The sequence below is a fragment of the Macrobrachium nipponense genome, chromosome 40 (assembly GCF_015104395.2).
Source record: "Macrobrachium nipponense isolate FS-2020 chromosome 40, ASM1510439v2, whole genome shotgun sequence".
NCBI lineage: Eukaryota > Metazoa > Arthropoda > Malacostraca > Decapoda > Palaemonidae > Macrobrachium > Macrobrachium nipponense.
This window is the reverse complement of record NC_061101.1, coordinates 35,692,416-35,707,514: the sequence shown is the minus strand read 5'-3', so window position 1 is coordinate 35,707,514 and position 15,099 is coordinate 35,692,416. Positions and strand designations below refer to the sequence as shown.

Below are 15,099 nucleotides of genomic sequence, written 5' to 3'. Positions count from 1 at the left end.
AGGTATAAATATATTTAGCTGGTTTTTCTTGAGGTTTACTTACCAAAATATGCCGTTTTCAACGTTTTTATAGGGATTCCAACTATTCGGGGGGGGGGTTCTGATACACATCCCCCGCAAATATGGGGGGACCATTATACATGCAGCCTCGGCAGTTTGAGAAGGGGCCTTCTTGGTACATATTTCTTGATGGATATGGAAGTCATTGATCAGACCACTGACCACTGCCGACTGTACCTTTTGGAAGCATTACACTTGGGAATGAGAAGCCCAGCATGAATATTACACAGGAGACCTTCCTTACTCCTTAAATGCCGCCCAGAGGACAGCAGTGAGTGGCCCTCAGAACAAGGCAGCGAATCACGAACATCTACAGGATGAAGGAATTTCCAAAATCATCCCCAGTTATACTGTGGCGCTCGCACTGGTGTAAACCTGCGACCTTTGCAACGTGACAGTAGGCTACGCCCAAGACAGCTGAGCCATTGAGAATTCAGCCTCTGATGTAGGAACACTATAAATACTGCCACACTCAACCTGTTTCTCCAGTTCCTCCACAAACTTGTCCTGAAGATGACTAGCAAGGTGGTTGAAACCTGTAGAATAAGAGACTATAAAACCAGCATTCCAGAAGAAATTCCAGAGGACAGACCTCACCTGAACCTGACCACGGATTCATACCAGGCAAAATACCAGACAATATAGTAAAAGTTCAGTGGCATACCTACTACTATTGTCCTCTGTTAAATAATAATAACAATAATATGGCATAGGCTTAATTGTCTTTAATTCATTAATTCAGTTTGTAATTATCAGTGAAAGGTATCCCTTCTAAACATTCATCTACCAAAAACCCATTATGATAGTGTTGCCATAAAACTAATAATGATGAGGTGAGGTGCCCCTGTATAGTTTTCTTAGTAGTAGTTTAACCAGAGCAGATTCACATTGCTAGGATGTCATAAGGTTGACCAAATTAACTGGTTGTCTTTTAAGTAGAATATAATAAAAGTATGGGTATTTACTTTTTATTGCTCTGCAGATCCGGGCCCAATAAGAAGAGTTAATGCACCAACTGAAGGGAAAAAGTACATGATTCTTAACAAGGCTACAATACAGGGAATGATGGAAAAGGGCCTCATACAAGCCATTGGCAAAGGTAATTGTTGTGAAATATTGTAAAGTGATGATTGTATTGTGCAGTTAAAGTACATTTCCAGTGTTTTTTTTATTTCAGACTTCAGTGGGACAACAGGTTGCCTAGTTTTGGTTCTTTTACATTTTTTTTTGGTGTAACAAGGCTTTATTTGGTTTATTTTAGTGTTTCCACCATCAACTTGGATTTTTTTTTAACTGTCCCAAGTAAGTTATTTTGTTCTGTGACATTTTAATGGTAGTTACAATTAAAAAACAATATACTCATTTCAGTATATGAACCTTATATCATGACTCGGGAAAATTATGTGATATGTAGTTTTGTCATTGCTTTCAACACTACATTGTAAAAATTGTGTCCATGCAACAAACCTCTTAATTTGTTTATGCCTTAATACCTGGTATGTGGGATTACCCAACAACTGGTTACTAAAATTTGGAACAAGCAAAGATTGTATCAGACTAAAAAAGTGCTTCCTCACAAAGAGGCCTGTGTCTCACCTACCGCACCACATCATATCTATTTATGTTCTCACTTGGTTTTATGGCACTAATCCAGTTTTAATTGTTGTAGCATTTCCTTTTCGTGTCATTTTTCTTCAAAAAGTTATTTAGCAACATTTAATATTATGATTGTGTAAGAAATATTCACAATTTCAATCCAGGCTTAAAATGGATCACATTCGAATTAAGGTGACAGGGCATCAGCTGAACCACATTGGTGGAAAATACTTCCTATGCCACATGAGAGGAGCAAGAGGAAGGAGCTTTGAGGACCTATTGAGCGCAGGGAGCCATCTCGGTCCGAAACCAAGGAGTTAACACACTGCAAGATAGACTGAGTGACCATGTCCTCCCGACAAAGGAAGCTCAAATAAACCCTTAGTATCTTGCCTTTGACTTAACAAGGCCTCTATACCCATATGGGTTATAGAAGACTGACCCAGCATTCTACACCCAAGATTATTGAAATCACGAATGCGATCAGTAACCTCTGAGAAGCCGGGCCGGGCATCTTGCCTCCTACTGGTTGGAGTGGAGACGCTAACTACCGAAGATCCTGAAACAGAGGGCTTCAAAACATGCCCATGCAAAGAAACCTGTACATGGTCTCGAGCCAAACCATGTACTCACTCGTGCAACGAACCATGTACACATTCGTTGGATGAATCACATACATGGACATGTGACAACACACGGCACGGTCTTGAGACAGGGAATGACGCTGAAGTGAACTTCCTGAAGGAGACTGATTTCTAAGGTCCTGGTCTTTGGAAGGCGAATGAGAAACATGTCCACAGACCAGTTGCCTCATTCTTGACTGTCAACCACAACACGTTTGCAGAAAGAAGAATCTTTGGAAGGTGCTGGAGACACTGTCATAGTAGGCACTTTCAACCTCTTAATTGGAGCCTTATCATCTTTACAACGAACTGAACAGGTACAGGAGACAGAGATGGTTGGGATGGAGGGCTAACACTTCCGTCACGTACATGTATGTGTAAGAGAGAGAGACGGCTGTGTAGTGAAGTTGGCGAAGCACTCCTCTCACTCGCAGAAGACGACACCACAAAGTCCATAATTCTCTGTTTGACTTGAGGGCGAGGAAGGCAAGATGAAGTATGACATCTATTGCTAGAAGGAGAAGAAGAATCACTCCTACGACTCTTCTTGCTAGAGAGAGCAGAATTCCTCTCTCAAAAACAGTCCAGCCTCTCGACCATAGCTTAAAACAACGTCTCTGATGGCTCAGTATGCTTAGCGTTACAAGAGACTATGCTAAGCAACAACAAAATGCTTACTCCTAAAGAGTTTTTTGCATTCCACTTCCAATTCCCTATACTACAGGGGAATTCGGGTAGAAGTGCTCTTCTTGTAAGACAAGATTTCGCTCTCTCAAAAATACAGTTGCAAACTCGGTTACAAGCTGTACCTGTCAAAATTCACTTAAAAAAGACGTACACAATTTGTTCATTGTATCTCCCTCCTAATAACCCAATACTTGAACGACAGTTAACATGCTTGTATGAACAGCTACCCCGACCATTTCTTATATTGGGAGACTTTAATGGTCGACATGAACTTTGGGGTGATTTTAACAAATCAAAGAGGAAACCTTATCTTATCATCAATCGAAAATTCAGATATGACCCTTTTGAATACTGAAAAACCCACCCATTTTCACATTTAGACACACATTTTCATGCATTGACTTATCTATCACCAGTTCTGATATATTCATTAACTTCAACTGGGAGGTGTTGGATGATCTATACAGTAGTGATCATTTTCCAATTGTCATCAGAACTGAGAAATATGAGCCAGTATACAGAATGCCTAGGTGTTGTACCAATAAAGCAAATTGGCCCCTTTTCCAGGAACTTAGTTATACGTATTGAACTAGATGCAAAAGATATGCCAACAATAGGAGAAGCAGTGTTCTACTTAACAATGATTTTTATGTTTGCAAGAGAAAAGGCAATCCCAAAAACCAGTGGAAAATTGCATCGGAAGCCTGTTCCATGGTGGAATGTTCAATGCAAAATAAGACATAAAGCCATGAGAGCAGCTTTTATAGGTACAGAAGACATCGATGTTAATACTACTTGATCTCCTTTAAAAAGGCTTGAGCCAAATTCAGATGGCAAATAAAACATGCGAGACGAGAATCATGGGTACTTTTTATGTCAACAATTACCTGGAAAACACCTATGACCAAGATCTGGACAGTTATTAAGAAAATAGCAGGAAAGTACAATCCTAATCCCCTCCCTGTTTTAAAAGTCAATGGTGACTTTATAACAGACTCAAAGGCTGTAAGCAATGTTTTTGCTGAACATTTTGCAATGATATCAAGCAGGGATGAAAATTCTCCATTCTATAGGGAGAGATTGTTAGCAGAGTCTGAAACACTCAATTTTACTTCTTTTAAATCTGAATCATATAATATGCCTTTTACCATGGAGGAATTTTTATTTGCTCTTAGTAACAGTAAAAACACTGCACCTGGACCTGATGAAATTTTATATGAAATGATCAAGAATACTTCAAAGGAAACTAAATTTTCATACATTCAACTTACCTGTCAGATATATACATAGCTATCGACAGAAATTCAAATTTCGAGGCACTCGCTACAGGTAGGTCAGGTGATCTACCACCCTGCTCTGGGTGGCAGGACTAGGAACCATTCCCGTTTTCTAATCAGATTCTCTCTGTTGCCGGTGGTATCAACATTGTTGTTACTACCTCCTGACTGGAATTCTTTTTTCACAACGCTTTTGATCATCTTTCGACTGATTTTTGGTGACGTACTTTGATCGTTGTTTGGCATTCGCTATCTTGGACTGTTTTTTGGACTTGGCTTTGGATTTTCGTGAATATGTCTGACTCTAGTGTTAGTTTCAGAGTGTGCGTGAATGAGGGCTGTAAGGTGAGGATTCCGAAAGCTTCGGTAGATCCTCATACTGCATGCAGTGGTTGTAGAATGGTTGAATGTTCGATTGAGAATACGTGTAACGAGTGTGAGAAACTGAGTGCGCAAGAATGGAAGAATCTAACTTCTTACTTGAAGAAGTTAGAGAAAGATAGAGAGAGGAAGGTGGCTTACAAAAGCCGCAGAATGTCTAGATCTCGTGAACTTCTATCTAGTTCTGTAGCTTCTTCTTCTGATAATTATGCCCATTCTATTTCAGCCCATTCACAAGTTGTTAACCCCTCTGATTCTGCCTCAGAAATGGCGGAACTCAGAGCTTCCCTTCAGAAAATGCAGGAAAAAATGGCAGCATTGGAAGGTAAGAGAAGTGAATGTGGTTTCTCAAGTGATTTTAGTGTCTCTGCGACGCTCCCAGGTCTAGACTGCTTCCAAGCTCCCTGGCCCAGAGGAGAAGGAAAGTCGAAAGCCTTACGGAGGTTGTGGAGAATCCCCAACGATCAGGCGTCCTTTCGGCAGAATCTATTACATCTCAGACTTCCAGGGACAGCTACAGGAAAAGTGTCCTACGAGAGTGCTTTTCGTCATCTAGTTCGCCTTCTCCGAGAAGAGGATGGAAGGAGTCGAAGCTTTCCCGTCCGCTGAAGAGGAATTGGAAAGAACCTGAGCTCAATTCTAGCCCCGAGCGCTTCTCTGAAGATGCGCCTTTGGTAATAAAGAAGGCTAGAAAGGAGTTAGATCCTTGGACTGTAAGAGATCCTCGAGTGCCTTCCAGATCTCCCTCTCCTGATTCGAATGAGTCCTCGACCAGAAAAATTTTGATGAATATGCAGGAGCAATTAGCGTCTTTGGTAGGAGTACTTTCTAAAGAGCCTACTCGTAAGAAGGATGATAGGCTTCCGATTAAGAGATCCAAATACCGATCTCCTGTCAGGCGCAACGAGCCTTCCGGGGGAGGTGTCGCACAGGCGGCCATCTCTGGGGGGAGCGGAGCGTTAGACAGGAGAGAAGTGGAAAAGGAAGTAACTCCTGCCAAGCGTCTGGCGCCAGCTAGGAGCCAGGCGCCAAGTAGGCGCAAAGAGCCTGAGTTTCCTGTAGATCGTTCAAGGACTAGAACTTCAACCAAGCACCAAGATCCAACTGGAGAAGAGGAAGCTCCTGATAGGAGTAGAGCGCCTGCTAAGCGCAATATACTTGCCAAACGAAATGCGCCTACCATGTTCGATACTCCTGCCAAACTCCAGGAGTATTCGGAAGTAGATGCGCCTTCCAAAGGCCAGGAGTATTCGGAACGAGATACGCCTGCCAGGCGCCAGGAGTATTCTGATCTCGATACTCCTCCCAGGCGCCAGGAGTATTCTGAACTTAATACTCCTACCAGGCGCCAGGAGTATTCGGAGCGCGATGCGCCTACCAGACGCCAGGAGTATTCGAAGTGTGTTGCACCTGCCAGGCGCCAGGAGTGTTCCAAACACGATACTCCTCCCAGGCGCCAGGAGTATTCTGAGCGAGATACTCCTGCTAAGCGCCAGGCGCATTCTCCACATGAAGAGCCTGATATTTGACAAGAGTCTTCCAGGCGTAAAACTATTATTCATGACTCTCCTAATGATAGACGCAGAGAGAGAGTAACTCTTAGTCCCTCTCCTATTAGAAGTGCTTCTTCTTCGGAAAGGAAGAGATCAAGGGAGGAGACAGATGAGAGAAGGGAGCCTTCTCCTTCCGAGCCTATTATTTTAGAAGACGTCTCGGAGGACGAAATCACTAACAAAGAAGGACTTTCAAATTATAAAGTTCTCTCTTCTCTTCTCTTAGAAGAGTATGGAGATGCCTTGACTCCAGCCGCTCCTCCTTCTCCGCGCGCTCTTTTTTCAAGCACGAAAGCGCACAAGTCTTCATCTTTCCTAAAAATGAAGCCGGCCATATCCATGAAGAGGGCCCTACAATCTCTTGACTCCTGGATCAAGACAAAAAAGGAGTTAGGAAGGACAGTCTTTTGCATGCCTCCTGCTAAACTAACGGGTAGAAGAGGCATATGGTACGAAACGGGAGAGAATATGGGATTGTCTCTGCCCGTTTCAGCTGAGTCAGACTTCTCGAGTCTCATAGACTCCTCGAGGAGACACGCCTTAAATTCGGCTAGAGCAACATGGGGTCTTTCGGAAATGGACCATTTCCTCAAGGGACTTTTCCACACTTTAGAAGTATTTAACTTCCGGGATTGGTCCCTTGGGGTTCTTGCTAAGAAGTCCCATGAAAAGGAACAACTAAATCCAGAAACCTTACATAGCATCCTTACATGCATTGATAAGGCTGTTCAAGATGGATCGGCGGAAGTATGCTCCCTCTTTGGTGCGGGAATACTAAAGAAGAGGGCGGTTCACAGTGCTTTTCTCACTAAGGCCGTCTCTCCTTCGCAGAGATCTGCTTTATTGTTTGCGCCTCTCTCAGAACATTTATTTTTTCTTCTCAGTTGGTGAGAGACATTGCTCATTCACTAACTGAGAAGGCCACTCAAGATCTTCTCAGACAATCCTCAAGGAAGAATAGACCTGTGGCCAGTGAGGAAAAGAAAGCCACTCGGCCAGCTCAGCAGCAGCAGCCCTTTCGAGGAGGCCCTCAGGCTAGATCCATCGCCAGAAGGAAGACAACGGAGAGAAGGGGAAGATCTTCCTTCCGTCCCTTTAAGAAGGGAAAATGAGAAATCTTTCCTCCAGACACCTGTAGGAGCCAGGTTACAGTTCTTTGCGGGAGCATGGGAAGACATAGGATCCGATCCTTGGTCGATGTCGATAATCAGGAAGGGTTATTATATCCCATTCAAGGACAGGCCCCCCTTGACATCATCACCGAGGGAACTGTCCGCCAGATACAGCGACCCTGTTCTGATGGCTACTCTTCGTCAAATGGTGGAGCAGATGTGGGACAAAAGAGCAATAGAACTGGTACTGGATCACAGCTCCCCGGGGTTTTACAATCGCTTGTTTCTCGTAGCGAAAGCCTCGGGGGGGATGGAGACCAGTACTGGATGTAAGTGCGCTGAACAAATTCGTAGAACAACAGAAGTTCAGCATGGAAACGTCTGCTTCAGTCCTTGCAGCACTCCGTCAAGGAGATTGGATGGCGTCCCTAGATCTTCAAGACGCATATTTCCACGTCCCGATTCACCATTCGTCGAGGAAGTACCTTTGTTTCATGTTCGAGGGAAGGATCTTTCAGTTCAGGGCCCTGTGTTTCGGCCTATCTACGGCTCCCCAAGTCTTTACAGACTTGATGAAAAATGTGTCAAGACACCTACACATGAAAGGGATAAACGTCTCCCTATACCTGGACGACTGGCTCATCAGGGCCAGGTCTCGAAAGCAGTGTTTGGAGGATCTGTCAACAATCCTGGAATTGATGAAAGTATTTGGATTGATCGTGAACCTCGAGAAATCTCAGATGGTCCCCAGCCAGAACGTAGTCTATCTGGGGATTCAGATGGATTCTCTGGGTTTTCGAGTTTTTCCTTCTCAAGAGAGAATAAGGAAAGGCTGTACCACGGTATTGAACTTCTTAGAGAAAGAGCGCACTTCAGCGAGGGAATGGTTGAGCCTTCTGGGGACCCTTTCCTCGCTCGAACAGTTCTTTCCTCTAGGAAGACTACATCTCCGTCCGCTTCAGTTCATCCTGAGGAGGAGTTGGAGTTGGAAGACAGGACAGCTCTCGAACACGTTTCCAATCTCAGCGGAAATAAAAGATCAATTAAGGTGGTGGTTGACCCCCTTAGAAGAGAACAAAGGAGTATCCTTGGAAGTACGGAACCCAAACCTGACATTGTTCTCAGACGCGTCGGAGACAGGTTGGGGTGCGACCTTAGGATCCAAAGAAGTGTCAGGCACCTGGTCGGAAGAACAGGTGTCATGGCACATAAATTGCAAGGAGTTATTAGCAATTCACCTTGCGCTAAAGAGCTTCGAGCACATAGTCAGAGACAAGGTGGTACAAATAAACTCCGACAATACTACAGCTCTGGCTTATGTCAAAAAACAAGGAGGAACTCACTCTCTCGCCCTTTACGAACTAGCAAGAGATTTGCTGATTTGGGCGAATCAAAGGAAGGTAGTTCTCCGAACAAGATTTGTCCAAGGGGAGAGGAACGTGAGAGCGGACAGACTGAGCAGGAGGTTCCAGGTCCTTCCTACAGAATGGACCCTCCACTCGGAAGTCTGTCAGAGCCTTTGGTATCTTTGGGGGAAACCTCAAGTAGATCTGTTCGCCACGTTTCTCTCCAAAAGGATAGACACATTTTGCGCTCTAGTAGAAGATCCCAGGGCTTATGCAATAGACGCCCTTCTCCTGGACTGGTCAGGGCTAGATGTGTACGCTTTTCCCCCATTCAAGATACGGGGGGAAGTAGTCAGAAAGTTTGTGGCCTCGAAGTGAACCAAGATGACTCTGATAGCCCCATATTGGCCATCCCGAATTTGGTTCACGGAGGTAATGGAGTGGACAGTGGACTTCCCCAGATCTCTTCCAAACAGGATAGATCTGCTCAAACAACCCCACTTCGAGAGATACCATCAAAATCTACCCGCTCTTGCTCTGACTGCCTTTCGACTATCGAAAGACTTGTCAGAGCGAGAGGGTTTTCTCGCAAGGCGGCAAGCGCAATTGCCAGAGCCCGCAGATCATCTACTAGGCGAGTGTACCAATCGAAGTGGGAAGTTTTCAGAAACTGGTGCAGGTCCAAGAAGCTGTCCTCTTCCAATACCTATGTGACTGAAATTGCGGATTTCCTTCTTTTCCTGAGGGAAAAGTCGAATCTCTCTGTACCGACTATTAAGGGGTACAGAAGTATGCTTTCAGCAGTCTTCAGAAACAGGGGATTAGATTTGACGAATGATAAAGATTTGCACGATCTCATTCGTTCCTTTGAAACATCAAAGTCAGTAGAACCTAGGGTTCCAAGCTGGAACTTGGATGTGGTCCTGAAATTTCTGTCCTCCAAGAAGTTCGAACCACTGCATATGGCTTCATTTCGGGATATCACTAGAAAGTGTTTATTTCTGCTATCTCTTGCTACGGCAAAAAGGGTCAGCGAGTTGCACGCCCTTGAGTCACGAGTTGGCTTCAAAGGAGACTCTGCGATTTGTTCATTCCAGACTCTCTTTCTTGCCAAAAATGAAAACCCTTCGAATCCCTGGCCCAGGAGCTTCAAGGTAAAAGGACTTACTAGTCTGGTGGGCAGAGAAACAGAAAGATCCCTTTGTCCAGTTAGAGCACTGAAATTCTATCTGGACAGAAAGAAGCGGTTGGGGGGTTCACAACATGGTCTATGGTGCTCAGTAAAGGATCCCCAAGAGACCAATGTCTAAAAATGCCTTGGCCTTCTTTGTTAGAAGTGTCATTACCGAGGCTCATAAGAACTGCCCAGATGACTCTTTTAATCTATTAAGAGTGAGAGCTCATGAAGTAAGGGCAATCATGACGTCTATTGCGTTCCAAAGGAATATGTCACTTAAAAATATTTGGGATGCAACTTATTGGAGATGCAACTCAGTGTTTGCATCTCATTACTTAAAAGATGTGCGAGTTACGTATGAGAAATGAGAAATTCTCTAGGTCCGTTTGTGTCAGCACAGACGGTTCTGGGTAAAGGAGAGAGCACCGATCCTTAAATATGTGTACGTAACCCTCTTGTCGGATGTGTTCTTGTATTTCCTGTGCATGGAAGTGTCAGATGTCGCACAGGCGGCCTTCACTTCTCTTCACTAGGAGATCGAGTGACAACTGACTTTTAGAGGGGTACAAAAATTTTTTTTTGTAATTTTGTATGTGTGATTATCGAGTTTTTGGTTGTTTGCTAAGAGTTCGGGGATGACTCTTGGCAATCTTAGAACTAACACGGGTGTTAGGATCGGGTGATCGGGATCGGTTGTGTGCTCCTTAAAGAAGGCGTGTTGTCATATAAGCGGATTAGCACCCATTGACAAATGCCAGTTAGGCTCTGCCAAGTAATCGGATGAAACCCCATCGACAGACCCACAAGAACTCTTGGCCGCAGATCACTATCTCGCTAAGGCTCTTGAGGTGAAGCAGACTCCTGGGCAGTAGCCACGAAGTCTTCCACCTAATAAGGTAGGAACCAAGGTCTATAAATACCTACAACATATGTTGTTTACCTGTCTAGTCAGTAGTTAGCTGTCTCTTGCCCTCCACCAAAGGGTGACAATCAGCTATGTATATATATCTGACAGGTAAGTTGAATGTACTTAAAATGAAAAATGATATTGTTATGATACAATAAAGTTTCATACATACTTACCTGGCAGATATATACGATTGAAGACCCACCCAGCCTCCCCGCAGGAGACAGGTGGAAGAGAGAATCTGATTAGAAAACGGGAATGGTTCCTAGTCCTGCCACCCAGAGCAGGGCGGTAGATCACCTGACCTACCTGTAGCGAGTGCCGCGAAATTTGAATTTCTGTCGATAGCTATGTATACGTATATCTGCCAGGTAAGTATGTATGACGCTTTATTGTATCATAACAATATCATTTTTCATTTTAAGTACAGTGGTACCTCGAGATACGAAATTAATCCGTTCTGAGGCACCCTTCGTATCATGAGTTTTTTGTATCTTGGACCGCATTTTATATGTAAAATGGCTGATCCGTTCTAAGCCCTCCAAAAACACCCCAGTAAATTTCATAATAAAGCTAAATTAACCTATAAACAATGAAATACTACAACAATTTGGACCATTCAATACCTAACTTAATACGAACTGCTAATTACCTGTAAATAAAGTGTATTAGTGTACATGGTATACAAGAAATACTGTACGTATGTAGTAAACTGTGGAAGCTTACCTTTCGAGTGAGGCTATCTCCGAAAGTAGCGACAGAGGAGGAGGACAAATGGCAGATACGTACGTACGTACACTTAACTTTACGAAACATAAAAAAATGTAAGGAAAACATACATAAACTAAACTTTACGAAACACATTAACAAAACTGTAACACTTAACTTTACAAAAAACTAAAAATAAATTTTTTTTTGTCTTTATTATTACATTTTTTTTTTTTTTTTTTTACTTTTTTATACTTTACATACGTTTTTTTTTTTTTTTTTTTTTTTTTTTTTTTATTACTTACATACGTTTTTTTTTTTTTTTTTTTTTTTTTTTTTTTTTTTTTTTTTTTTTTTTTTTTTTTTTTTTTTTTTTTTTTTTTTTTTTTTTATTACAAAATTTCCACTTCATCACCACTTTCAACTTTCTGTTTTTTAGCATCACTTGGTTCTTCCTTTTTGCTTACTCCTGCTAATACTAAAGGCCTCTTTAAAAAATAACTATCCAAGGAATATTGCTTCTGCCTATTTTTCACAGTTCCTGAAACTACTTAGGCAAGCCTCATCGAACTGCGCAAGCATACGACCTGTGTAAGCCTTTTCGGGGTGTCTTTTTTTCAACAAATGATTGCACTTTATGAAAAGCAGCTAGAACATCCTCAATTTCTGCCATTGTCATAGGGTCGTCGTCCTCCTCCTCGCCGCTGCTAGAAACTCCTCTTGAACGACGTTATGTTGCATGTCTTCCAACTCCTTCAGGTCATCCGTCGTAAGCTCCTCTTGGTGCTCCTCGAGAAGGTCATTGATGTTGTCCTCGTCGACATCATGGACTTGCCGAGTGCAACAATCTTGTCAAGATCTGGTTGCAAAACAGTTTCAGGATCGTCAACTGTTTCTGAATCTGCAGCACCAGCTTCGCCCACGTCGAATCCCTTGAAGTCTCGGGCGGATACAGCATCAGGCCAGAGTTTCCTCCACGAGAAATTCAAGGTTCACCTCGAAACCTCCTGCCAAGCTTGGTCAGTGAGTCGGATGCATATCTCAACGTCGAAATGCTCCTTCCAAAATTCACGCAAGGTGAGGTTTGTGGTATCGGTGATGTCGAAACATCTCTTGAAAAGATGTTTCGTATACAGCTTCTTAAAGTTCGATATCACTTGCTGGTCCATGGGCTGGAGGAGAGGGGTGGTGTTAGGCGGAAGATAAAAACCTTGATGAAGGAATACTCCGCTAGGATATCTTCCTCAAGGCCAGGAGGGTGGGCAGGGGCATGTCCAACACCAGCAGACATTTCAGAGGGAGGCGTTCTCTTCCAAGAATTTCTTCACTGTCGGGGCGAAACAGATTTACCCACTCCGTGAACAAAAGCCTCGTTACCCAGGCTTTCGCATTAGCCCTCCACATCACTGGAAGCTCCTCCTTTGTGGGCCTTGAAGGCTCGAGGAGTCTCGGAATGATAGACCAGTAGGGGCTTCACCTTGCAATCCCCACTGGCGTTTGAACAAAGTGCAAGCGTAGCCTGTCTTTTTAGGCTTACGCTCGGATAGCTTCTTCTCTTCCTCCGTGATGTACGTCCGACGAGGCATTTTTTTTCCAAAAAAGGCCAGTCTCATCACAGTTGAAGACTTGCTGAGAACTGACGCCTTCCTTGGTCATCATCTCGTCGAACGTCTTTTTAAAGGCTTCGGCTGCTTTCGTGTCCAAGCTGGCAGCCTCCCCATGCTGCACCACCGAATGGATGCCAGTCTGGTTACGGAATTTCTTGAACCACCCATGCGAAGCTTTGAAGTCTGGGGTTGGCGTTGATGTCCCTTCTCCTCCCTCGTCTTCGCCCTGGGCAATCAAATCGCCGAAAATAGCGCTGGCTTTGTGGCAGATTGCCATCTCCGTTATCGTATCGCCAGCGATTTCTTTGTCTTTTATCCAGACAAGAAGAAGCCTTTCCATCTTGTCGTGCACGTGGGTCCTCTTGCTGGACAAAATAGTGACACCCTTGGTGCCTATTGTCGACGGATTTCGGCCGTATTCCTTGGTGATCACACTCATTCGCATACCAGCTTCATACTTCTTGATAATCTCCATCTTCGTCTCCAAAGAGAGCATCCTCTTCTTTCCTTGAATTTCAACTTTTTTGAGATCCATGATTACGTATATACTTTACGTAATTTACGTATAAGTAGAGTAAAGTTCTCACACAACACGATAAAGTACGTATACTGCAACGAAATCACTAATGAATTTACGTTAATAAACGAAATCGTTAGAATGAACGAATACCGCGTGCGTACGATAACGATGCTGGGACGAGTGGCCGAGGCACGCTGCTACGTAGTAGATGCATGATGGAAAGGATGCTGACCAATAGGAGAGAAGGATCTCATGGCGGTGACTAGCATCAGGAACCAATGGAAGAGCAGGAGGATGGTGGCGAGTCTACTCAGTTGGCGGCGCGCGAGTTTCAAAATTGTTATCGGTGGTCCGGGCAAATCTCGGACTTTACAGCAACAACCTTTCGTATCTTGAGCAATTTTCGTATGTAGAGCCGTAAAATTTTTCCTATTAGCTTTCGCATCTCGAGTTTTTCGTATCTCGAGGTGCCACTGAGCCTTTCGTATCTCGAGGTGCCACTGAGCCTTTCGTATCTCGAGGTACCACTGTATTATTAATAGAATTTTTAAGGAGAGTGATTACCCTAATGTTTGGGAAATAAAGACAGTTTTACCCTTTGTCAAGCCTGGGAAAGATTCATCTGTCCCTACAAGCTATAGACCAGTAGCTTTAACATCCTGTTTTTGTAAACTTATGGAAAAAATGTAAATTTTAGGTTGGTATGGTTTTTAGAATCAAAGAAGATTATGTCGTCATCTCAGTGTGGCTTTCGCCATATGCATTCTTGCACAGATGTATTGATACGTTTGGAGAATGCAATTTGTCAGGCATTTGCTTCCAAGCAGCATTATGTGGCAGTTTTCTTTGACCTAAAAGAGGCTTATGGTACTACCTGGAGGCATGGAATTTTGAAAGTCTTGCATGAAATTGGTCTGCATGGAGAACTACCACTTTTTATTTAAAGTCTTCTTAAAAAACCGTTATTTTAAAGTCAGAGTAGGTAGTACTCTGTCTAATTTGAAAGAACAAGAGGAAGGAGTACCACAGGGAAGTGTGTTAAGTGTCACTCTGTTTGCCTTAGCCATAAATGGAATAGCCTCAAAAATTCTAAAAGATGTAATGTCAACAATGTTCGTTGATGATCTATCTATTTCGTGTGCTGCATCTAAAATGTCTGTTGCAGAGCGAAAACTTCAGTTGGTACTAAATAAAGTTAACAGTTGGGCAGCTGAGCATGGTTTTCAATTTTCCTCTGCCAAAACTACTGTTATGCATTTCTGCCGTATCAGAGGGGTTCATCCAGGCCCAGATCTGTTTTTAAATGGACAGAGACTCAAATGTGTACGGGAAACCAAGTTTTTAGGCCTCATCTTTGATAGCAGGTTAACATGGGAAGCTCATCTCAGGAGCCTCAAAGTCAAATGCATGAAGGCCTTTGATGTTTTAAAAGTCTTAGGTCATACAAATTGGGGGGCTGATAGAAAGCACTTGTTGCATGTTTATAAAGCAATGGTTGGTTCAAAATTGGCATATGGGTCAGAAATCTACTCATCAGCAACTACA

At 43.3% G+C, this 15,099-nt stretch overlaps 1 protein-coding gene across 8 annotated transcripts in view; it reads left to right on the top strand.

Moving 5' to 3' along the window:
- LOC135212082 (uncharacterized) overlaps window positions 1–15,099 on the top strand; it is a gene marked incomplete in the record, with an annotated part of 211,604 nt that overhangs the window by 71,683 nt on the left and 124,822 nt on the right. For all 8 annotated transcript variants that reach the window (XM_064245449.1, XM_064245443.1, XM_064245447.1 and 5 more), the window contains 1 exon segment: window positions 1,043–1,159. In XM_064245449.1, coding sequence (XP_064101519.1) covers window positions 1,043–1,159 — 117 coding nt within the window.